Source organism: Hyperoodon ampullatus, assembly GCF_949752795.1.
Source record: "Hyperoodon ampullatus genome assembly, chromosome: 18".
In the NCBI taxonomy this organism is placed as follows: domain Eukaryota; kingdom Metazoa; phylum Chordata; class Mammalia; order Artiodactyla; family Ziphiidae; genus Hyperoodon; species Hyperoodon ampullatus.
Genome location: NC_136931.1, coordinates 44,583,180 through 44,609,558, shown reverse-complemented (window position 1 = coordinate 44,609,558; position 26,379 = coordinate 44,583,180). Strand labels below are relative to the sequence as shown.

General features: G+C 35.7%; 1 protein-coding gene across 1 annotated transcript in view; it reads right to left on the bottom strand.

The window, feature by feature from the left end:
* Nucleotides 1–26,379, bottom strand: part of DPY19L3 (dpy-19 like C-mannosyltransferase 3) — a gene marked incomplete at both ends in the record, with an annotated part of 71,668 nt that overhangs the window by 7,018 nt on the left and 38,271 nt on the right. The window contains 8 exons of the mRNA XM_079723437.1: nucleotides 4,616–4,698; nucleotides 8,630–8,686; nucleotides 9,312–9,423; nucleotides 9,806–9,928; nucleotides 13,585–13,743; nucleotides 13,902–13,975; nucleotides 16,467–16,568; nucleotides 17,933–18,064. Of these exons, the coding sequence (XP_079579563.1) occupies nucleotides 4,616–4,698; nucleotides 8,630–8,686; nucleotides 9,312–9,423; nucleotides 9,806–9,928; nucleotides 13,585–13,743; nucleotides 13,902–13,975; nucleotides 16,467–16,568; nucleotides 17,933–18,064 (842 nt within the window). The remainder of the gene's footprint in view (nucleotides 1–4,615; nucleotides 4,699–8,629; nucleotides 8,687–9,311; nucleotides 9,424–9,805; nucleotides 9,929–13,584; nucleotides 13,744–13,901; nucleotides 13,976–16,466; nucleotides 16,569–17,932; nucleotides 18,065–26,379) is intronic.

Below are 26,379 nucleotides of genomic sequence, written 5' to 3'. Positions count from 1 at the left end.
CCAAGGTTTCACTCGCCCCTTCCTGGGCTATCATCACAATACTTAGATGAGTTATACAGTTCACAAAGGTTTAAAATGTCAAAAATCCTAAACTGCTTGCTGGGGAGTTATAAGGCTATTCTTTATTCAGCTAAAAGTTATTACTGAGGGCCTACTATGTGCAGGGCTGGCGATACCCTGTCTTGAAGAAGCTTACTGGCTAACAGACTCAGCTCTTATTACAGGCAAGCACTTCAAAACAAGCCCATAGTTAGTCCACCACATACTGACGACTGCTTTCTGTGGGCCTGCAGCTATGCTGGAAATGGAACACATCAGACACAGTAAATACGGCCTCTCTCCTCCGTAGGCTCTAAGAGCACTTGCTGCTCCCTGCCGCCCCAGTGGGTACGGTCCCCAGGGCAACAGCAGCCATCACCAGGTGAGCAAGTCATGTCACATGACTGCTTAGAGGAGTTGAGGAAAAAATGGAACAAAGTTCATTCGACTGTGACAAGTTTTAATGTTTGGCCTCATCAGTAGAGTCAGGAAGTTTAAGAGAAATGCAATCCGTCTCAACTGCTGGTGCTACAATCCTCCGGATTTTTAACAGTCTTTCACTAAAGGTCCTTGGTTTTATTTTAAATAGCAAAATACAAGCACCCTAATGGATTAGATATAATATTTCTTTGAAAACGATTGACTTCCAAGCATACTAGAGATGAGGTTTATTCACTTGATCGTCTAATTTGGTTTTATATGCTAGCCCTATGGTAAATCTGGGATATTTAACTGCTCTCTTAAATATTTAAGTTTATCCATAAAGCAAATGCAAAAAGTAAAACAAGCAAAGTGAAACAAAATGAAAAAAAAATCACATTTTCTAGACTTTAAAAACCTAGATTCACAGTATTTTACATTTTCTGTGGTAAATTCAGTAGGCAAAGGGAGAAGGGATTCTTTAACTTAAAATATGCAGTATGACAGACGTAATGATGGGTATTCTTCCTTCACAGATACTTTTGCTGACACAGTCTGTGGTCTGTGTCTAAAATAGCTAATGTGCTTTTATCCACTGAATGACACTTCTCTATTATAGAAAAACAAAGCAATTTTTACCAATGTTTGAACAAATGATGTATAAAATGAAAGAATAATTTGTTTTTATAGTTCTCTGCCAAGCTCCATAGCAGGCTGCCCAACCTGCAAACAATTTATTCTGTATGAAATGTCACTAAATAATGACAAGGACTCACAGGTCAAATGGATTTACATTATATAATTTAAATGTCATTCCAGGAAGACCTGATGGCATTTTGAACAAATAATCTCATTTATTTTTGAAGCTCTAAGCTTCAACAAGTTAATTACTGTTGAACTAATGTGGAAACTAAGCATTATAATATAATGTGTGAACATCTGTTTTATCTACACTTCAAAAATTTATAGAATTATGCAAATGCCACAAAATGATTCATTAAGTATAAAAGAGGCTTACAGGCATTTAAGGTCTGAACTTAACCCACATCATGTTTAAAATATACAGTAATTCCCTCTGCTTTGATTAAATGTGAAGGAAGTTTGGTCCATTTTCTCAGGTCCATTGAGAAAATACTGCACATGCAGGCTTCATCACTGGAAAGAAACTATTTCTAGTGAAAATCTCCTAAAGCCAAGTAGGTAAAATGTCACACTTCAAAACAGTCAAATCTACAGTCTATCTTAATTGCACAATGTCAAAGAAATGTTTCAGGAGCCAAAAATGAAATACTCTAAGGAACGAGGCATGAACTACCAATTGCTGTGACACTTGGCCTTGATGAAGTAAATGTGCTTTCTAATCACACATAAAACCTATAAAAGTACCACCTGGGTTTTGCTGAAAGAGATACCAGAAAGTAAGAAAACAAAAACGAAAAACCAGGTTTTTAATCTTCGTATTCAGGAAACATCATGAGTAAAAAGGGGTTAACGTGAACACATGCATTTAAATCTGCTGGAAAACAGGGCGTGGAGCAACTCAGTATAACGTGGAAGGCAGGCAACCAGCCCGGTGAACACACAGGCCGGGGTTGTGGAAGGCATACGGATGTCGCCCTACTTCTCATAGGGAAGACTCTGGGGGCCTGACTGCAACAAAAGGTCCTTGCTGATTGAAGAGAATTTAATCCCGAAGCATCAAGCATGAAGCCCCAGCACCAAGTACACGAGGCAGACTGGGAGATGGCGGTAGCTCCTTCTCAACACTTTACGCAAGAATTGCCCTGTGCCAAAGTGGAGGGTCATTTGTGTCCCCTCGAGTTTCTGCAGGTCACTGTTCCTTGTTCTCACTCATCCTGGAGGGCAGGCAGCCATCCCGTAAGGGAAGCTGCACTCCCACCCCAATAGATGCTGTCACGACCGCCCTGACAAAGGACAGATGTGAGTGTATCACTTTGGCTATCTGAGAACAGAAGCAGACAGGATGGGGAGGAGATGTCCCTCACTAACAGTGCTGGGTGGGGACCAGAGGTCTGGCTGCTGCCTTTAGACAATTTCAAACAGATTTTCAGATACACTCTGTATACTTAGCCCACAGCCTTTTCTGTAGCACAGCTCAGACCTACTAATATCACAAACACTGTGTGACTAATCAAGGTAGTGGAGTGAAAGTAGAAGGTCATATTTTATGTTTTAAAAAGAGAAGAAACCAGCGCAGGTTAAAAGAATAATAAATGCATGCACTTGTGTTTGGAATTGAAGTCTACAGACCAGAGCTGATTTAAATGTTGATTTAAACAAATACACTTTGTGTCTAAACAGACCCTATTTTGGCATACATTCATCATCACTTAAGCTTATTTCACAAACATGCCTAGCAGCTATTTTGCAAAAACAATAATTTAGATTTGAAGACTTTGAAGGGAAAAGAGGCAAGATTAGATCACAATAGAACCAATTTTTTGGAAAAATACAAATCCTTCAGTTGCTGAGAATTTTTAAAAAGTGAAAAGAGTAAGTCTACATACAGGGAGAAGAACTGTTAGTAAAAGGAGAATGTAAGAACAAAGACCACTTCCCCAAAAGCAGAGTAAAAGATTATCTTCTTTACACATGGAATAAGCTCTCATCCATACTTTTTCAGAACCAGAAATATTATTTTAAATAATTTTCTGTGAGCAAAAGCATGAAAATAAAGGCGTTACAAAAAGTATATCCTGTCTGACACAGCCAAAGACAACTCTGCTAGGATAAGATTTTAATGACACTACAATTAATTCCTAAAAGGCTGGGGAGTAAAGGTGAGATGTTTTAAAGTGCCAATCCAAGTAGATCCAGAAGATCTGCCACCTTCAGGACTGTACCAGGCTGGGTACCCTACACCATTCCTATCGATGGTACAATTTGAAAAACAGAAAATATCAGCCTCACCTTCAGATGCACATGTCATAAATTTCCAGTTGACTACAGCTAGTGCAAAAGTAATTAGCTTTTCTTTATATGAATAACCCTCTTTTCCCTTACACAATGAATACTGAAGGAATTACTTACTCTATAATTGTCTGCCATGATTTAAAGTTAAATAAATATATAAAGACAAAGCACTACTTCGTACTCTCAGCACTGAAAATATATGAAAAATTATACTCATTGCATCTAGTCAACCCAGACCAACATTGGGACCAAAGCCACATATATATTTTAGATACAAATCTCTATAAAATCCATGTATTGTACTCAAGAGACCTAAGCTATCAAACATTTACCATCTCTTAATACACAAGCAGTGCTCAACTGTACTGGTTAGTAAACATTAGTCACCAGCAAGTGCCAATATGGCTACTAAAATTCTAGGTCATGGAGACAATAGAGCCGATGCTTTCAGAATATGTCACATAAGATTTGCAACACCTGTTTAAGTGTGAATAATTACACTGCTGCTTTTTGGTTATAAAATAGCAATACAATATTACAGGGCACAGGAATGCTGCTCTGGGTAAAAAAGTTTATTTTTGCTGGTGGGAGGCAGGTTTCATTAACAAAACTTTGAAAAACACAAGCCTCATTCTGATGCTGAATGCTGGGGCAAAGCAACCGTGCAGGCAAAAATAAAAACCAATATAACATGAAAGCATTATGATGTTCAAGAAAGGAAAAACTCTAGCTTTTGAATTTTAAATTTTCTCTAGGCCTAATCTTGGGCAATATGATTAGTTAAAATGAAATCTGCACTGAGCTAGTATGACTCTAATTGTAGTTTACAGTATAATTTTTAAGTGATTAACAAGGAAAGAATATTTTATGTGTCAGTATTAATAGAAAATTTGAATGGTATTAAAATGAAAGAAATGATAAAATTGGCAGAGAATATAAAACTTTATTTCCATTGCTGTCACTGGTTTGAAATGCATCTTCTGATTCTGTTTCCCTCTCCATATTGGTACTTTCCCTTCTTCACGGGATTGTGGTTAGAGAGAATGTTTTTTGAATGGAAAGAAATTATTTGCAAATATAGAGTTTTAAAGAAAAACTTGAGAATGAATGGATCTTCATAATTAGATTCAGGAAAAAACCAAAAAACCAAAAACCAAATGAGGTCTACAGTGACTCTTAAAAGGCACTTTAAATTTAAAAGTTAAAAAAAAAATCCTCTTACTTAATCCAGTTCATCAGCTCCACTGTATCTGGATCATAGAATTCTCTCAACTCGGAGAGTTCATCCATCATTCCTGGCCAGAACTGAAATTAAAAACAAAACTAAACAAAACCAAAATCCACCCCCAGACCCACAACTATCACTAAGATTAAAGTGAAAAAGGAGAAACTGCATATAACTTGTGAACTAAATAAACGTGGTAACTGGAATATTAGAACTACTTCACTTCTGCAGTCAACCCTTCTAGTGTAAGTGAGATAAAGTCTGAGAAAAGTTTCCAAAATTATTGTGAGCTAGAGCTAATTAGAAGTAGAGGTGTTGCCAACTTTAAAAAAATGAGCTTTTATTTTACACTAATAAAAATGCTATTGTATGTGGTGTTAATGTCTAGTAAAACATTAATTTGGATATGACAGGAATAGCAACCATGAGAAAGTTCACAGGATATGAGAAAAATGTGACTAACGAACTTCATGTAATTTATCTCTAAATGTAGAATGTACCCTGTAGAAGACAGCACCATTTTAGAGCTGCAAAAATGCTTTGGAATACAGAATCTCATTTTATCCTCACAACTCCTCAGGGAGAAAGATGACGCAGAAGGCATCATCACCATGGCTATTTATTTTTCATTTTACTAGTCTGGAGACCTCGGCTCAGAGAGATAGATAACCTGAGTTGCTCAGATCAGAGTGGCAGAGTCACAACTGGAAACTTTTCATTGTGTGATATGGTGACTATGTTGTCTAAACTAGAAATCCGGACAAATGGTTTGATGAATATTAACATAATTACAGATACAAAGGAAGAGAAGAATATTTGAAAGTAGGACAGTCCAGGAAAATCTGGTACATCTGAGTATTATATTTATGCCACTGGTGCCTCCTACTCAACTTGAGTAACTTAAGCTATGCAGATATAATGTAAAAATACACTCTGAATCCACTGCTTTTCTAATATAACTTGTCTGTTTAAGTCAACAATTAATTAAATGTTCACTGTTTTATCAAATGGCAGTTGGCTAAAAAGACTTGATCATCTAAATACATGCTAAGGTGAACTGCAGAACTCATTTCCTATATTGGAATAGAAGCCCAGTGATAATGTATCTACACTTCATTAAAGTTGCAAGTATAATCTTTTTTATTTAACAACCACTAACTGGAAGCAAAGTGGCACCTGACTGGTCTATGGCTGTTTTTTTTATCCCCATCACTTTCTTATCTTGTCATCTCATCTTTGGCCATTTTTACTACTCATTCATATCTTGTCTCCTGGGTGGGTAAATCAGGAAAATTGCTGGTGACAGAAAATCAGGTGTCAGCACTACTAGTCCTAGGTTTCAGAAGAGATGTAATAAAAATTACTGATTAAATGATACCTCTATAAGATTCCAATTACCCATTATCCCTATTAATTTTGATAACAATAGAATACCAACTTTTAAATGATGTTTTAATTATTTTCGTATAAAACATATTTTGAAATCTGTGAATTCAATTGTTATTAGATATTTTTCTAGTTTGAAAGTTGCTCTTAATTCTGAAAATGTTAATATCTGGTAACACAGTCTTATGATAAACTTCTTAAACAACGTGAAAACAAATGTTGAATTAACTAAAAGCTGTTGCTAAATGATCAGCAGTGTTTATATGAGATTGTAGGTATCCAAATAAGTTAATTAACATGAGAGCAATAATTTTATTAAACTCTTGATTTTAGAGTGGAGACTAGCACATACTTTTCCCTTTTAAACAGGATTATCCTAAGCAGACATATAGCAAAATAAGTATTATGAACAAGAATATTTGAAATCCTCATTGTAAGTGCTATGTAAAACTTAAATCAGGCTTTGAAATATTAGTTCGTATTTCTTACAGATAAATCTGTTCAATAGTTGGAAAACATATTCAGTTTCATACATAAGATCTTTATTTTCTTTGTGATTTTGTATTTTACAAAGCACAAATACAGTTTTGAGAAGCTGAAATACGTAAACTATTTTGTACAGTGAAAGCTGGATGCGTTAGGATTTCTCCTGAAGTCCAATACTGAGAAGGGCAAGGCCATCTGTCATCAGAAGGATTCTTCAGAATTACTACTAACTCTCTTACTCAGGGAACATCTACAAAGATTCCCTGAGGAAGTGATGGCCTTTTCAGTGCTATCATTGGTTCTTCTATAGCAATGGTTCTCAAGAGGGGTTGGGGGAGGGATTCTGCCACGCCCGCAAGGGGACATTTTGCAATGTCTAGGAGCCTTTTTGACCGTCACAGTTGGAAGTTGGTGCTATTGGCATGTAGTGGGTAGAAGGTACGGATGCTGCTAAGTGTCCTATAATGCACAGGACAGCTACTAAGACAAAGAATTATCTAGACAAAATGTCAACAGTGCCGCTGCTGAGAATCACTGTTCTCTGCAGGAGGTTCTCAAGTTTGATGGTGCATTAGCACCACCTGGAGGGCTGGTTAAAGCCTGATCACTGGACCCCACTCCCAGAGCTCCTGATTCAGTAGGTCTGGAGTAGGACCCAAACATCTGTATTTCTAACAAGTTCCCAGGTGATGCTGCTGCTGCTTGCTTATTTCTTCTATAATGTCCTTCCTCAATGTTATCAAGAACAAGAGACTTAAGTCCTCAAGTAGCTATTAAAAAATCAACAAATTTTCAAATAAATATTTGAGACATAAAGGAACTCAGCCTACACCCAGAGACAGTGGGAAAGGACTGTTACAGTGTGTGTATGTCTTCAGTGGTGAGACAGGAATGATGATGAGCTGCATCTTCTCTGTGAGGAGGGTGCTTTATCCCTCAGAATCAATGTGTAATAAAGCTACCTCATTCATCATTAAACATATACTCTGCCTAATCCTTAACTGTTGCTTTCCAGATGTTTGTAAGAAGTTTCATTCATTTACCGTAGAGCAATAAAATTCCCAGAGGCATGGTGGCAGAAATGACCTATTTCTGTGTTTTCTAGTATCTGGGAGTTGGCACAGTGGTCCACCCATAACAGCAAATGTTTTGATAGATAGGAACATGATAGAACATAATTTTTTGAAATATTTACAACAGAATTGTCTAACAGTGATTATCAAACATTTCTTTTAGCCTAAAACCTTTGCTTCAAATAAAATCTTACATGAAAATATAAGCAAATAAACCCAGAAGCTGAGCTGCCACAGCTGATCCTTTCTGTAGGAGAGTCCCACCCACCTCCCCACTCCCTTTAGCTGCCCTCCCAAATCAGGAACTATACACAGTAGAGTTTGAAATCCATTGCTCTACCTTAAAATAAAGTTTGAAGAAAAAAATCTAAACTTAAAAAATATGTAAGATTTTTTTTTAAAAAAGAGAGCATAAGAGCTCAATTGGATAAAACAATCCAAGCTACCTGCCCAGGTAACAATTCAAGCCTCTCTAAATCTCAAAGATGGGATGAAAGACTCACTGTCTCATATGGAGGAGTCTCAGAATTGAAACACAGTTAATGCTGTTTGAGAAATTAGTCAACTGAAAATATGAAGAATTTCTTTATTTCCTCCTGAAACTGAAGGACATAACAAGGCTAAACTTAGACTGTATTTATATGTGCCCAGCCCCTCTTACAAAGATGATTTTAAGCATCTAAAGTATGTAGGTTAAAGTAAGATGCATTTTAGGATCTTACTCTATAAAAAGCAGGTAAAATTTTTCTCCTTTATTCACCTCAAAATAGGTCTGAAAACATCTTTATTTTCAGAATTTGCATCTGCTGACTAGTAAGTCAAAACCAAAATTAATTAGAATAATTAAATTGTAGTATTTTTTGTTATAATGTTTTTACCTGTTAAATCCCATTTTGGGAAGTACATCACTCTTCCTATCAATGTCAACTTCCATAAGAAGAAGCTAAGTAGATATCTGTAAGTTCTGCAAACCACTCTACTTGCCAATGACACACAAAGTACACTGAGTCAAAGCAATTATTCTGCTAAATAGATTAAAGACAGGAATGAGGACAATCAACCTTACCTTATAGCACAGATACAGCAGTATTAATATCGGTATTGAATATCGCATTATACATATCTATATGAGAAAGACATTATTTAGATTACAAGTGTTTGGAATATTTTTGCTTTTACATTTTTGCTTTGTAAATACATTTTTTTTAAACAACAAAAATATAATTTAACAGAGCATGAGTCTCCGATATGCAAGACAACTGAGTCAATCATTCATAAGCTATTTGTAGCTCCTACCATATTGCCACCTAGTGAATTTATAGGGCAGAACAACCCAGAACTGCACTTATGGGCCATTAATCATTACTGTACACTTAGTAGTAATTATGTTTATATTATAATAATTAACAATAATAATAATAGCGATAACTCTGGATAATGGGATTATTGGTGATTTTTAATTTTCCTTTTTGTGCTTTTCAGTATTTCCAAATTCTGTATAATGAACAAATGTAACTTATGGTCTGGAAAAAAAATGATTTAGAAAATAAAGCTAAAATTGAACATAAAATTATTTTAAAATAATTCCTTATAAAATCATAATGTATCAATTATTTTTAGCTTTAAATTTTAGTATCCATTTTATCAAACTGATGTATGGACAACTGAAAAAAAAAACCCAACAGAATTGATAATGAAAGAAATACTAGAAGTCATAAAAATGAAATGGAAAAAGAGATAGCACTGACCCTCTTTGGGTTATAAAGATGGATCAACTTCAGAAGTAACTCCCATATTTCAGGGCTGCATAAGCCAAATGATGCAAACACACACATATGTGATGTCCAGAGGTACTTCATTCTGTAAGAAGAGAAGCAGGCAAAGGTCAACAGTGCTAGCTGTGTAGAAACCTGGAGTCCGAGACAGCTGTAAAGACAGCTGTATTATTTGTGATAGTAAAATCTTACTAAAACTATGCAGAAACCATGGCCAAGGGGTTACTTATTAATTCCATTGCCTTTTGAGAACCATCAAATAAGTAAAAATAGAGGAATATTGGTAATTACAAAAAAAAAAACGGTTATAAATAATATTTTATATTGGGAGAAGATAGTAAACAAGGACATTTTTATGGGAACCATAATCATTAATGAAGATGATCATCAGTTTCCAAATTATATTGCTAAACTATGTCAGGTAAAGAGTGGTCAAATAAAAAAATAAACAGATAAGACAAACATACCTCATAGTACTCAATGCCAAGAATCCAAACAGAATTGTATGTATTAAATTGTAGGCAGTTTCTGGTTTCAGGCCGACTGTGTACTCTCCCATTTTATACATGGATTGCTGATTTGTAGAATCACTGCATGAAATAGTACATATACAAAAATTAAAGCTGGGTAACTAATTTTAATTTTGTTAAATCTTTCTTAAAGAAAAAGATAGAAGGACTTCCCTGGTGGCGCAGTGGTTAAGAATCCGCCTGCCAATGCAGGGGACACACGTTCCAGCCCTGGTCTGGGAAGATCCCACATGCCGCGGAGCAACTAAGCCCGCGCGCCACAGCTACTGGGCCCATGCCCCGCAACTACTGAAACCTGTGCGCTCTAGGGCCCGCATGCTACAACTACTGAGCCCATGTGCAGCAACTACTGAAGCCCATGTGCCTAGAGCCCATTCTCCGCAGAGAAGCCACAGCAATGAGAAGCCCCACACTGCAACGAAGAGTAGCCCCCGCTTGCCACAGCTACAGAAAGCCTGCGCACAGCAACGAAGACCCAACGCAGCCAAATATATAATAACTAAAAAAAAAAAAGAAGATACAAGAAACCTATGCCTTCGTATATTTATAAATGTTTTATTTCCCTAAGATAAAGTGAATCAGCTCTGATCAATTTTGAATTTGTTTATGAGGTTAAAAGTATCATAATATAAATGCATTAATAATTAGAGTAATTAAAATTGAACAAATTTCATTTTAATTTAAGCAAAACCTTAAAGTCCTTCAATCCTTTAAATTATAGGAGATAGCAAACAAATATTATTTTGGAATCACTGAAACTACAAGAGATCTTTAGAGATATCATAGTAGTTACTCATATTTTTCTAGTTTTTACAAATAAGTAAAAATGTACCCATAAACTTGGAATTCAGTTCCTTTACGAACCAATGATCACATTTTTAACCTACCACAATACCTCATTACATATAACTAACATGATATTTTAAAAAATTACTTTAATTTTGGCTGCGTTGGGGTTTTGCTGCTGCGTGGGCTTTCTCTAGTTGCGGTGAGCGGGGGCTACTCTTCGTTGTGGTGTGCGGGCTTCTCATTGCGGTGGCTTCTCTTGTTGCGGAGCACAGGCTCTAGGCAAAAAGGCTTCACTAGTTGTGGCATGCGGGCTCAGTAACTGTGGCTTGCGGGCTCTAGAGCGCAGGCACAGTAGTTGTGGCGCATGGGCTTAGTTGCTCCGCGGCATGTGGTTTCTTCCCAGGCCAGGGCTCGAACCGTGTCCCCTGCATCGGCAGGCAGATTCTTAACCACTGCATCACCAGGGAAGTATCCTAACGTGATTTTTAAAAATCAAATATGGCTACATTAAGATGATTGCTCCCGTAAAATTAACAATAATCCTTCAACATCATCTAACAACCAGTTCACGTTCTATTTTCTATTTATTGCAATAGCTTTTTTCAGGTGGTTTCTTTGAATGAGGATCCAAAGTTTTCATACTGCATTTCATCAATGTCTCTTTAAATTATCTTTCAATCAATAAAAGTACTCGCCCCTCCCCACTTTTAAGGGCCTTTACTCGTTGAAGAAAATGCGTCATTTGTCCTATAACTGTTCCTACCTTCTGGGTTTGGCTGATTGTCTCCTTGTGGTGCCATTTAATATATTTCTCTATTCCCATGTTTCTTATAAACTTGTAATTAGATCTAGAGGTTAATTATTAGAGTCAAGTTCATTTATTTTGGCAAGTACACTTCATGGGGATATGATGTATTCCATATTGCACCACATTGGGAAGCACATACTGTCTGGTTGTCCCCACTTGAATGATGTTGAGATGGATGAGTGGGTTCAGATTTGCACAGTTTGTTGTCAAGGGGAGAAGGAAACAACAGTAAGGGCTGCCAGCTGAGGATAAAAACAGTACTTCTATAAAGGCCCCACTTAATCCTTCACACAAACCCAATAGACTTGGATATGTACAATGCTTCTATGTACCTACAGACCTATTATTTCCTGGAAATCCTCTTTTTCACCACCCTAGATACATAAGAAAAATAAAATGATACTCTATGGTAATTTTTACCACTGGTGATAATCTTTACTTAAACATTATATATCACAAACCAAACTCTTGGCTTCCACTGATACTAAAAGATGACTCCACACAAGAACACACCCTCTCATCCTGCCTTGATACCTGGGAGGATTCTGCAACACCTCTCCCGGTGCCCACAACTGAGCTGGAAAGCTCTATTAATCCCATCAGTATAGAACAGGGTATGCTTTTCAGTTATATACTGCACACTAATGTAGATGCGGTGCATAAACGTAATCGTACCATCCTTCCTAGTACTAGAAGGCAGAAATACTTTAAATACTTGGCATTGATAATATATCCTTCAAATTACTTAGATGTTAATTCACATTGAGACACTATAATTCTTAAATGACTTTAATTAATGTAGTGCTTTCCTCTAATAAAGTCCTAATATCCCTACCTGGTAAAACCTTTATCTATAATCATATACCAAATAAGCTTCCAAGGACGGCCCATAGCTTCACGCCGAGCATGGCAGACCTTTTCACACAACACTGCAGGCCAACTGAACTTCCTGATTTGCATGCTGTCTAGAGTCCTGTCGACACCTGGTGTGTCTGGAATAATATTAAGTTACACTGTCTAGAATAATTTCCATCTATTTTCATGGGGCTAAATTTTTATCTTGGACTCGGTATAAAAAGAACACTTCTGAAAGATACTAAAATAGTTTATAGTCAATGAAATAGCTTCATGGTTCAATGTTGCTTCATTCTTAATAATCATAAAACACCTCAACTGATCTGGGCTCGCTGTAATGACTTTCTCCCAGCACAGCTCTCCGGTGGCTGCGAATCACAGCTCACCAGCACCTTAATTGTCAAGGTAACTACACAGGAAAAGGGCTTCCTTCTGGGCTTCATTACTTTTCCACAAATGACAGTAGCTTCAACTTCTTACACTTAATCTTCTTTCAATTTAACACGGATAGTAAATGCAAAGACCTCCATCAGCTTGATAGGTAGGTATTCTTCATACTCCCTGACTTTCTCTTTTAAGTAGATTAGCAGACATGCTAAGTTTTAAAAAACTGTCAACTAATACTTAAGACTTTTAGTAGATGCTAATAATTATGGTCCATTCCAACTTTATAAGCCCTTAAACAAGATGCAACAAAACAAATAAACAATGGTTAACTCTTGACAGTTCATGAAAAATAAAAAAGGCAGCTGGAGAAAGAAAGGTAGAAAAACACAGGAGATTAATAATGGGAACAAAACAGAGAGACTACAAGTCAATAATAATAACACTTGCTAATGATAGCTAAAATCTACACAATATACTCTACGCATGAGGCACGGCTTTAAGTACTTTATGTAATTTTCACTTATTTATTTCTCACAAAAAAGTAGAGTAAGTACTCTTAGTGCTCTCATTCTCCAGAAATGGAAATGGAATAATGAAGGGTTATGTAACTGGCTCAAAGATCACATTGTTCCCAAGTATGCGAGCCAGGACTTCAACCCAGACCTGTGTGCATGGCATCTACTACTTTTTGCTGTCTCTTAACTACTCCACCCTTACCAACTGAGAGTACAGTCCATGCTAACTTGGGTACGTTCCCCCTTTAAGATGACTGTACTCTGTTCCGTATCTGATGTTTTGATTTTCAATTTAGCAATTTTTCTGCGACACAGAACAAGTTCATTAAAGCACAGAATTAGATTTCTGAAATATGCCATACCTGAGATTACGGAAGGCAACAGCTAATGCTGCAATCACTGTGATGGACAGAACAAATATATAAGCATAAAAAAGCAGAGTATCTGAAAGCCTTTCAAATGTATTAAAAGGCAGAAGGCCAAATGCTTCTTCACACAGATACAGGTTTGCATCAAAATCTCTAGGAAACAAAGGGAAAGCAAAATATTAAATTCAAGTACAAGTAAACCTCCAACTTTTCCTCAAAATAAGCCTGAAATTAAGAACTGATAACTTACATTTTAAAGACCCTGTTGATTTAATATAAAAAGCAAACACAGACTTTAAATTCAGTCATACCTTGTTGCTCCAAATCCAAATTTTGCCTTCAGAAATTTAAATATGTGTTCGTCTGACTTGAGGTTAAGAATTTTCTATCGGGGAGGGAGAAAATAAAGATTGCTATCAGTTCTTTATGCATGGTTTTCTGATAATTTCCCATTGAATACACATCTTCAGCACTCCATTTCATAGGACTGTATGTGTGTGTATGTGTAAAATTAGTAAATGTTTACAATAGGTCTTAGAACTGAGAAATTCTAAGGCAGGGATTTTTTCATTAAAAAAAATTCTTTTATTTAAGTATAGTTGATTTACAATGTTGTGTTAGTTTCTGGTGTACAGTAAAGTGATTCAGTTATATTTTTTCTATTATGGTTTATATTGAATACAGTACACTGTACTTTACAGTAGGACCTTGTTGTTTATTTTATATATAGTAGTATGTATCTGCTAATCCCAAACTCCTAGTTTATCCCTCCTCCAACCCCGTTCCCCTTTGGTAATCCTAAGTTTGTTTTCTATGTCTGTGTCTGTTTCTGTTTTGTAAATAAGTTCATTTGCATTATATTTTAGATTCCACATATAAGTGATATCATATGGTGTTTGTCTTCCTTGTTCTGATTTACTTCACTTAGTATGATAATCTCTAGATCCATCTATGTTGCTGCAAATAGCATTATTTCATTCAAAAGCAGGGATTTTCAAACACCCTCTATTCCTATTTTTTTCTTTTTTTAGCAGAATCGTTTTTGCAAACAAACTCTAGGCATAAGTTCAACATGCAAAATAGATAAAAGACGAAGTTCTTTGGTTTCAGGGAGAGGGAGACGGCTGAAGCCCAGTGAGTACAACTTTTTAAATCAGAAAATCGATAATATCATGATCTGAAACCTCAAATAGGAACATAGCCCACAAAGCCTATTTTGCTTTGGGTTTTTCTCTCTGCAGATACAACTGATATAAGACTCATTCTTTCAAAGACAATTCAAGACACAGCAATAACCCTCAAGGGGTGAAGAGACAAATGCCAGTGTTTATCATTAGTGAGTATAATTTTAATTCACATTATTTTATTTTTAATTTATGGCTTACAAAAATTCATGTAACATAAATGGATGAAGAAATTGTAGCAGAAGAAAAATGAAGATAGAAAAGAAAATAAGATTAATCCAGAACCGAGGTTAGTACACAAAATATATTCAGTAGAGATGAGCCACAAATTTGGGCTCATGCATTCTAGTAGCAGATACAAAGAGGGAAATAAAAGCATTTATGCTACTCACAGGGTCATAAGATTAAGACAAACCAGTTGCTCAAGAGACATCCTTATAATCCTAAAACTGAGACTCAAGAGAAATTTTCCCCATGGGTACAGTAAAAACAGCGAACAGTCTCAAAGACTATTTTTTTAAATTCTTCTAATTGTAGGTAGCTGGCAGAACATCAAGTGCAATTCAATAGGTATTATTCTTTGGGGAGTCAAAAAACAGTGGTCCAGACAAGTAGCTCTCTCCTGGCTTAATCCAGGCACAGATAACTGAACATGTAGAGTGGTGAAACGGACGGACTGCATATCTTTCAGACAGTCTTTCAGAAATGCTGATTGTTCTGCTCAAATAAGTTTTTTAAAAAAAATAAAATTTATTTATTTATTTATTTATTTATGGCTGCGTTGGGTCTTTGTTGTTGCACGTGGGCTTTCTCTAGTTGCAGCGAGTGGGGGCTACTCTTTGTTGTGGTGCGTGGGCTTCTCATTGCAGTGGCTTCTCTTGTTGCGGGGAACAGGCTCTAAGCATGTGGACTTCAGTAGTTGCAGCACGCGGGCTCAGCAGTTGTGGCTCTCTGGCTCAGTAGTTGTGGCTCGTAGGCTCTAGAGCGCAAGCTCAGTAGTTGTGGCACGCGAGCTTAGTTGCTCCGCGGCGTGTGGGATCTTCCCGGATCAGGGCTCGAACCCATGTCCCCTGCATTGGCAGGTGGATTCTTAACCACTGAGCCACCAGGGAAGTCCCTCAAATAAGTTTTTGATAAGTAGTGAACACTATGGAGTTTAAGAAAATAGTGACAAGGACCTGGAGTGGAGGTGTTTAATGTGGCTGACTGAGTGAAGGGTCTGTTTTTTCTTTGACAGTCAACAGACAGGGAGAGAGACTGCCATTCTCTTACAGAAGAGAAGTCTGTCATGTACATGCAGCTGTCTTCTGTCCTGAGACCAGCCTTCCCAGAGGGGTGAAATCATCTCAATTAATCAATGTGGTTCCTATAGTAAAGCCAGTTTATTTATCAACCTACCCCAATAAAAATCATGTCATTTTTTTTTTTTAGTACCATAGTACAGAAAACGCTGTAAAAAGTAGTTTTAAGTTTAGAGAAATACTTGTTTAATGCTTTTAAAGCTGAGTTTTTAAAAAGTTAAATAGTCAAAAGGTGGGTTCAAAGTAGAACATGTTAAAGAGCAAATAGAAATCAAGGACTAAAATCAAGAAAATAATCCCGTTACTGAAACAAAGGTAAAACTGAGTCTGTTTAAAGTAAAACTGGTAACTCTTTAGTAATGCTAAATTAAATGTCATTTTATTAACCTACCTTAATAATGTTGTTGAGAAAAAGTGTCAAACATAAAACCACAAATAAATGTAACAATAGTTTCCCAAGCCTATTAAGGAAGCTTCCAGTTTTCAGGTTTTTCTAGAAATTAAAAGAGTTCAGTTTCAATTTTTTAATTTTAATATAACTTCATAAACATTTAAGATGAGATTACTTAAGAATTTAAAACATTGGGTCATGCAACATATAGGGGAAATATAACCTAATTTTCATGAGGTTACATTGTCTTAAAATTTGTCTTTTTCTAATAGTAAATGAATCACTTAATAATAAGCTCCATATGATGAGGAAATGTGTCCTAGTCCTTTTTTTTTTTTAAAGACCTCTTCAACCAGAGTATGGAGTTGGCCACTTAGAAGATACTCAGCATATACTGAATGAACTTGATCCACTGATTCATCTTTTTATCCACTGATTCATATATCACAGACTATAACCCATTAAACAAAAGACCTATATAAAAAAAGTAAATTGTGCTCTTTGATACATAATAGTTTTCTTATAACCCTCAAATAACTTTATGGATTATCAAATATAATAATATCTAAACAGTTCAAATATGAGTGATGTTTATTTATAATTAAGGTTAAAAGGATAAATGAGAAGTACAGTTTTTAATAGTCAACTAAAAGCCTGTTTTTTAAAATTTTGTGAAGATTTGTCCATAGCAGCTCTCACTCAAAAGACTAATAACAAAACGTATTTATTCTTCCCAAAATGGAAAACAAAACAGCTTCTTGAAATAAAAGTGCTTATGAGAAATGTTTCTCATATGCTTGTAAGACAGAAAACAGGCTTTGCAACATTATTAAGGAAAAACAACTATCAAACTTTATGTAAATTTAAGAGATTTTAATTATATAATAAAGTCAAAAGATGAGGCCAATGTCAAACATGTTATTCTAGGAAATACCTTTTTCTAAAGGTATTTATTTGGAATCTCAAAATTCTCAAAACAGAGTTAATTTTAACTCACTTAAAAATCAATAATATGATATGGAAGGATGGGGGAAAGAGTGGTGTTACTACTTCAAATAACAACAAGGTGTCCACCAACTTTAAAGACTGTGACAAACACATTTCCACAAGCAATATGTTCTTCTCACTCTTGAGTTCACACATGAAAAAAGTCAACATTTTTTCCTCTTTTATTCCAACTTTAAACCAATGGCAGTCAAACAAGTATCTCTGGCTAATCCTGAATTTAATTAAGATTCCAATTTTCTAAGAAATAATAAATGTCAAAACAAAGGGATGGCAGATCAGAAAGCTTGAAAACAAATGCTATACCATGCACTTCAAAAAAAGCAAATAATAGCCCTACTGCTTTTTAGTGGGAATTTGGTCATAAATTTTCCTTTGTATACTATATGAAAACAAGGTCTAAACAACCACACAATTAAAAAAAAAAGTTTACTTTGATTAAGGACAAAAAAAAGTCCTACCTGAAGTTTTCTTGCAGTTAACACCGAAAGGTTAAAACTGATAAGCAATGATCCAAGAATCATGGAATTAAAAAACTGAAGAATGCAGACAAGGAGTAAACCTGTTAGCTGTATACCATACAGCCATGTCACCTGCAATAACCAAGGATTAGATGGTTAAACAGATTTTATCAAGAGACTCCCACATGCTGACAGGCTGGTCCCTAGTTGGATACATTTCAAGTTATAAATAATGCAGAAAACACACCTAGCTTCAAGTAATACAATCTAAGAAAGGAAGATAGTAACTCTTTATTTACCTTTTAATTACAGAACATTTTAAACTTTATAACATTAAGAACAGGGATATATGAAGTAGAGGAAGCAAACAATGGTATAAATATATTCTAGAAATAGGCAAATGCTGTTTGTAGTCTTTAATTTTCTTCTAAATTCCTTTACAGTTATGGTCTATAGGTATTTTATTGTATTCCAACAATCAGTATTTTTATCGTACTCCATTAGTTCCCAATCTTCCCTAATGACTAATGATGTTGAGCATCTTTTCAGGTCCTTATTGAACATTTATATATCTTCTTTGGAGAAATATCTATCTAATCTCTTGCCCATATTTTAACGTTGAAAGAGTTGTAAGAATTCTTTATATATTCTGGAAATCCTTATTCAGATATATGATTTGCAAATATTGTCTCATATTTTGAGAGTTGTCTTTTCACTTTCTTGATGGTATCCTTCCAGGTACAAAAGTTTTTAATTTTGATGAAGTCCAATTCATCTATTTTTTTCTTTAGTCACTTGTGCTTTTGGTGTTATATCAAAGAAGGCTTGGGCTACTCCAAGGTCATAAATATTTATTCCTATCTTTTTCTCTAAACATTTCATAGTTTTAGCTCTTAAAATCAGGTCTATCATCTAGTTTGAGCTAATTATTGTGTATGGTAAGAAGAAGGGGTCCAACTTCATTCTTTTGCATACAGATATCCAGTTATCACAGCACCATTTTTTTAAATGGGGTTTTCCAATTTAAAAAAATTCTTTTTAATTTAATTTAATTTTTATTTATTTATTTTTGGTTGCATTGGGTCCTCGCTGCTGAGCGTGGGCTTTCTCTAGTTGCGGCGAGCTGGGGCTACTCTTTGTTGTGGTGCATGGGTTTCTCATTGCAGTGGCTTCTCTTGTTGCAGAGCACACGCTCTAGGCGTGCAGGCTTCAGTAGTTGTGGCACGTGGGCTCAGTAGTTGTGGCTCGTGGGCTCTAGAGAGCAGGCTCAGTAGTTGTGGTGCACAGGCTCAGCTGCTCCACGGTATGTGGGATCTTCCTGAAGCAGGGCTTGAACCCCTGTCCCCTGCATTGGCAGGCGGATTCTTAATCACTGTGCCACCAGGGAAGTCCCATCACAGCACCATTTATTGAAAAGATTACTCTTTCTCCAGATTATCCTGGCATCCTTGCTGAAAATCAGTTGACTGTTTATTTCTGGTCTCTCAATTCTATTCCATTGATTTATGTCTATTCTTCTGTTTGTATCACACTGTCTTGATTACTGTAGCTTGGAAGTTAAGTTGTGAAATTGAAAAGTGTGAGTCTTCCAACTTTGTTCTTTTTCATGATCTTTTTCGCTATTCTGGGTCCCTTGAGTTGCCATATGAATTTTAGGATCAGCTTGTCGATTTCTGCAACTGGGATTCTGAGAGGAACCATATTCAATTTGTGGATCCATTTGGGGAGTATTGCCATCTTAACAATAGAAAGTCTTCCAATCCATGAACATGGGAAATCTTTCCAATTTATACAGGTCTTTAAAACTTTCAACAATGTTCTGTAGTTTTCCGGGTATAAGTCTGCACTTTTTTTGTTCAATTTATACCTACATATTTTACTCTTTTTTATTCTTTTCCTTCTACGAAGTATTTGTATCTTTTGCTCCCTTTTCCATAGGGGTGTAAATATTTTCCTCATTAAATCTGTAGGAACTCTTTAAGCATAATGACTCATTCAGGAATACATTTTTTTAAAATAAAGCTTTTTTGTCTTTATTTGGATTACGATGTTTTTTGATGCTGGCAGTCTTTTTTTTACACCAAGTAGGAATATTTAGAGAAAAAAGAGCAGTTTGTGTTACAAGATTGCACAGTTTTATAAATGTACAGTCATCCTTTGGTATCTGTGGGGGACTGGTTTCAGGACCCACAGTGGATTAACAAAATCCTTGGATGTTCAAGTCCCATGGTCAGCCTTCTGCATCCATGAATTCAACCAACTGCAGAGGACTGTATACATTTATTGAAAAAATCTATATATAAGTGGACCCACGCAGTGATACTCATGTTGTTTAAGGGTCAACTGTAATGATATCCTAGGTTCAAGAGAAACACTGCGGGTGATCAGCCAGAAATGTAATACTGAGCAGTACTGTATACTAGAAAGTTGTGGATTATCAGTGGTACTTTTGATGTTCCTTCTCAGGTTCTATTAGTTCAGAGTTTAGAAACCAGGCAGCAATAATACATTCTTCCTATACAGAATAATCAAAATTTTCTTCAATGGCATGCTCATGCCCTTCATTATCATTCATAATTAAACATGGAGAGAATCAGAACTTTGGTATCAAAGTGTGCTAACATTCAGTGTTTAATGCTCCAAGGGAATTATGAAAGTCTGTAGTTTTACTATCTTTTGAAAGAACTAGCTTTTTATTTCACTAATTTTCTCTATTGTTTTTATGTTTTCAATTTCATTGATTTTTGTTCTTTTCTTTATTGTTTTCTTCCTTCTGCTTCAGTTGGGGTTATTGTGCTTTTCCTTTCCTAGTTTCATAAGGCGGGAGCTTGGTTATGGTTTAGATTTTTCCTCTTTTGTAATGTGTGTAGTGGTACACATGTCCCTCTTAATGCTGCTTTAGCTGCACTACACAAGGTTTGATATGTTGCATTTTTGTTGTCACTGAGTTCAGTGTTTCCTCAAGGCTTCCTCTTTGACCCATAGATTATTTAGAAGTGTGCTGCTTAGTTTCCAAATATTGGAAATTTTCTTATCTTTTTGTTGATTTCTAGTTTGAATCCATTGATTCAATCCATTGGGTATTCTGCTGTTGTTGGGTGGAATGTTCTATAAATGTTGGTTAGATCCTGTTAGTTGATGGTGTTGTTGAGTTCTATATCCTTAACGATTTCTGTCTGGTTCTCAATTGTTGAGAGAGAGGGGTGCTGAAGTCCTCAACTCTTTCTGGGTTTGTCTGTTTCTCCTTTTCGTTCTGTCAGTTTTTGCTTCACATATACTGTGGCACTGTTGGTTAGTACATGTACATTTAGGACTGCTATGTCTTCTTGGTGGATTAATACTTTTATTAGTATATACTATTCTGGTAATTTTCTTTGCTCTCATGCCTACATTACCTGATATTAATATAGCCACTCCTACTTTCTTTTGATTAATATTTGCATGGTGTATCTTTTCCTACCCTTTTACTTTCAGTCTATCTATACTGTTTGTCTGAAGTGAGTTCCTTGTAGAAAACAACTGGGTTGTGCTTTTAAAATCTATTTTAACCCATCTCTGTCTAAATAGTTGTTACTTAGATCATTTACCTTTAATGTAATTTTTTAAACATCTTTATTGGAGTATAATTGCTTTACAGCGTTGTGTTAGTTTCTGCTGTATAACAAAGTTAATCAGCTATGTGCATACATATATCCACATATCCCCCCTCCCTCTTTCTTGCATCTTCCTCCCACCCTCATCCCACCCCTCTAGGTGGTCACAAAGCACTGAGCTGATCTCCCTGTGCCATGAAGCTGCTTCCCACTAGCTATCTATTTTACATTTGGTAGTGTATATATGTCCATGCTACTCTCTTACTTCGTCCCAGCTTACCCTTCCCCCTCCCTGTGTCCTTAAGTCCATTCTCTACATCTGCGTCTTTATTCCTGTCCTGCCCCTAGGTTCTTGAGAACCATTTTTTTCTTTTTAGATTCCATATATATGTTAGCATACGGTATTTGTTTTTCTCTTTCTGACTTACTTCACTCTGTATGACAGACTTTAGGTCCATCTACCTCATTACAAATAACTCAATTTCATTTCTTTTTATGGCTGAGTAATATTCTATTGTATATATGTGTTATTATTGATATGATAGGTCTTAAAACTGTCATTTTATCATTTGCTGTTTGTTCACTCTCTTTTCCATTTCTGTTTTCTTTTCTGCCTTCCTGTGGGTAACTTGAATATTCTTAGAATTCTATTTTTACTTATTTATAGTATTTTTGAATGCATCTCTGTGTACAGATTTTTAGTGGTTGTTCTGGGTTATTACATTATACATTCATAACTTATTACAGTCTACTAGTGTGGACATTTTACCAGTTTGAATCAAGTGTAGAAATTTTACCTCAATTTAAGTCCCTTTACTTTTCCCATTTACAGTTGTCATAAATATTTCCTCTACATACATTGAGAACCATAAGACCATATTATTATTTTTGCTTCGGCTATCAAACATAATTTAGAATACTCAAGATGAGAGAGGAAGTTTATTATATTTATTCATATTTTTACTTTTAATTGCCTTTTCTCTCTTCCTGATGTCCCAACATTTCTTCTTTTATCATTTCCTTCTATTTCAAGAACTTCATTTAGCCATTTTTTTTTCTACAGTAGGTCCATAGGTAACAAATTCTGTTAGTTTTCCTTCATCTGAGGATGTTTTGCTTTCCCTTTCTTTCCTGAAAGATATTTTTGCTGGGTATAGAATTCTGGGTTGACCATTCCGTTCTTTCAGCACCATGGTTTCTGATGAGAAACCCACTGTCGTTCAAACTGGTTTTCCCCTATAGGTATCATTTTTCTCTGACTGCTTTCAAGATATTTTCTTTATCTTTATTCTCCAGAAGTTTGATTATGATGTATCTTGGCATTGCTTTATTTGGGTTTACCATATTTGACATTAGCTCAGCTTCTTGATTCTGTAGGTTTTGCCAAATTTGGGAAGTTTTTGACATTCCTTCAGAAGTATTTTTTTCAAATACTTTTTCCAGCCTCACTCTCTTTCTCTCCTTTTGGGGTTCTGATTATATGAATTAGACTTCTCGTTATGGTCCCATAGGTCTCTGAAGCTCTGTTCATTTTTTCCAGTCTATTTTCTTGTTCAAATTAGTTCATTTCTAAATTGTCCTGTCTTCAAGTTCACTGATTCTTTCCTCTGACCATTCCAGTCTACTGTTGAGTCCATCTACTGAGTTTTTGGGGTTTTTAAAAATTTATTTATTTTAATTAATTTATTTTTTGGCTGCATTGGGTCTTTGTTGCTGTGTGCGGGCTTTTCGAGGTCAGCGGGGGCTACTCTTCACTGCAGCCTGCAGGCTTCTCACTGCAATGGCTTTTCTTGTTGTGGAGCACGGGCTCTAGGCATGTGGGCTTCAGTAGTTGTGGCTCGCGGGCTCTAGAGCACAGGCTCAGTAGTTGTGGCGCATGGGCTTAGTTGCTCTGCAGCACGTGGGATCTTCCTGAACCAGGGATTGAACCCACATCCCCTGCATTGGCAGACGGATTCTTAACCAGTGCGCCACCAGGGAAGCCCATCTATTGAGGTTTTTATTTTCATTATTGGAATTTTTCAGTTCTAAAATTTCCATTTGCTTCTTCTTTTTATCTTCTAAATCTTTGTTAAGAGTTCCTATTTTTCATTTGTTTCAAGTGTGTTTGTAATTGCTCAATGAGAATTTTTTTATGATAGCTGCTTTAAATTCCTTGTCAGGTAATTCAACTTTTGTGTGCCTTGGTTTTGGCACCTGTTGATGGTCTCTGTTCATTCAAGAGATTTTCCTGGTTCTTAGTTTAACAAATGATCTTCAATTGTATTGTATTATGTTATGGAACTCTGAATCTTATGTAAATCTTCTGTGTCAGCAGACCTCTTCTGACACCATGCCAGCGTCATGCCACTGAGGAAAGAAGGACACTGCCTCATTATTTCCAGATGGGTTTGGATGTCCAGGGTGACCTGGACACTTGACCTCCACTGACTTTTGGGGGGCAGGAGAAAGGGCTGTCTCATTACTGCTGGGTGAAGATGAAGGTTTGGGCTCTCTGCTGACACCATCCCGGTAGGGATGGGGAGGGTTGTCTCATTACCAATAGGTTGAAGTTGAAGGTTCTCCACATGGCATTCATGCTTCACCCTTTCTGGTCCTTTTGGCTTTTCTTTGGGCTTTTTTGGTTTGAGTCCATTGGTTTCTCCTGATTGCTGACTTTTCCAGTACCCAGTCTGAGATATATGCAGCAAAAAGAAAACCCAGTGAACTCATTGCCATGTTCTTCCTCTGGTTTCGAGGTCTCTAGGTGTAGTCTACTTTCTTTTCTCCACCTCTCAAAATCTCCTTATGTTTGTTTTTTACCTATTGTCTAGGGCTTTTAATTGTACTTAGTAGGAAGAATAAGGAGAAGTGCATTTACTTCATTTTGTCTGGAACCATACGGAGTACTTTAAAATTGCCTCTTAGGCATTGATCACTAATGTGTCTTGTTTTCATAACACGTAGTCTCCACATTCTTAGTCTTTAATGGAACAGAATTATATGCTTAGTAATAACATTTACTGTTCTGTCTTATATTTTAAAACCCTGTACACATTTCTCACTGAAAACTTGATCTTTTGATGGTAAGAGATTTTCCATCATCCATGAAAAGAAGATGACGTGTACTGAAAAAGATACTGCTTCTTGTCACCACATCAGGCTCTGAATTTGTATTACTTTTTTCTATAGCAATTGTTCTGACTCTTTCCCATTCAATATGATTAGAGATCAGTGATTCCAATTTATGAAGAAACTAAGGCTCCAATAAGTTATATCACTTGACAAAGTTTAAAGAGCTAGTTATTTTCAGAGTTGATAGTAGCAACTTGGTATTATAACCCAGGATCCTTTCATTATAATACTGTTCCTCCTTTAATTCTGATAGTTATAACTACTTCTAATGCCAACAGAGTTTCAAATATAAAAATTCAACGAAGCTTAGAACTGAATATGAAATAAATTAGCTGTATTATTCTTTAGTTTTATGTGTGTGCCAAAATAGTACCTTTTATTGTTTTCCAATTTTTAAAAAACGAAAAAGAAAGAGATGTTCATTACAGAAACATTCAAGAGGTCTAAAGAACAAAAAGAAAATAAGAGCATCACTCACATAGCTGACTGCTAATACTTTAATGCATATGTTTCTGGAAACTTTCCTCTCTCTATACATGTTTTATTTTTAAAAAAGGGAGAAGGAAAACTAATGGTTATGTATAACTAACACTGTGTTACATAGTTAAGACGTGTTTATTTAACAATACCCTATTGCTATTGACTTAGGTCATTTCCAGACTTTTCTTATTACAGTCCAGCTAAAATGAACATGTTTGATTATATCCTTAGGATAAATTTCAAGAGGTCAAAATTTGGTGAAAAGACATACATGTTTTCTTAGGCTTTTGATACCTACTGTGAAAATACACTACAGAAAAATTATACACTAGGAAAAAAATTGTATAAATATATTTTCATAATGGCTCAATATTATTTATTTATTTTTATTTATTTCTTCTTCCATTTATTAATTTATTTTTTATGTTAAAATGTACAATGTTCTTTTGAACATACTTGTTAGAAAGGGGGGAAAAGTGATATCACATATGAAGAGACTAACTGGCCTAAGAGTGTATGACAAGAAGAAATACAAAGGTATCTAGGCACCTCTTCCCCTTAGCTTGCAAGTCTCCACGAACAAAGCATAAAGAGTTTACAAAACAGGAAAGCAAATGTAAACAGACAGCAACAGACTCAGCTTCATTTGTACATGCAGCTTTTAGAGGCATGTGGGCTCTATTATCATTATCTAATACCATATATATATACACACACATACATATATTATACACCCACACACATACATACACATTTTAACTTTGGCTTATCCACCTGCTTTCTTTTTTTAATTAAAAATATTTTTAATTTTTTAATTTTTATATTGGAGTATAGCTGATTAATGATGTGTTAGTTACAGGTATACAGAAAAGTGATTCAGTTATACCCATAGAAGTATCTGTTCTTTTTCACATTTTTTTCCCATTTATCCACCTGCTTTCTTTACTGTATTTTACCTTCATATCTTCCCCTCTCACACTCCATCCAAATTCTAGTCTCCTCATTTTTGGTCCACCTCTAGCAGTTCATTTCTGTGAAACCTTTCTAGCTGAAAAAGAAGTCTCCTCTTCTAGACTTCTGGCACTTACGGTTACTACAAATTGACATCTATAGATATACAGACATCCCTCTAATTGTACAGACATATTTATTTCCTAAGCTAGATGGCAAACTCCCTGTGGATGGGACAATGTCTTATACAGGTTGGAATTTTCTGTAGTGCCTATCCTATTATAATGACTCAGTAGATAGATAATATAT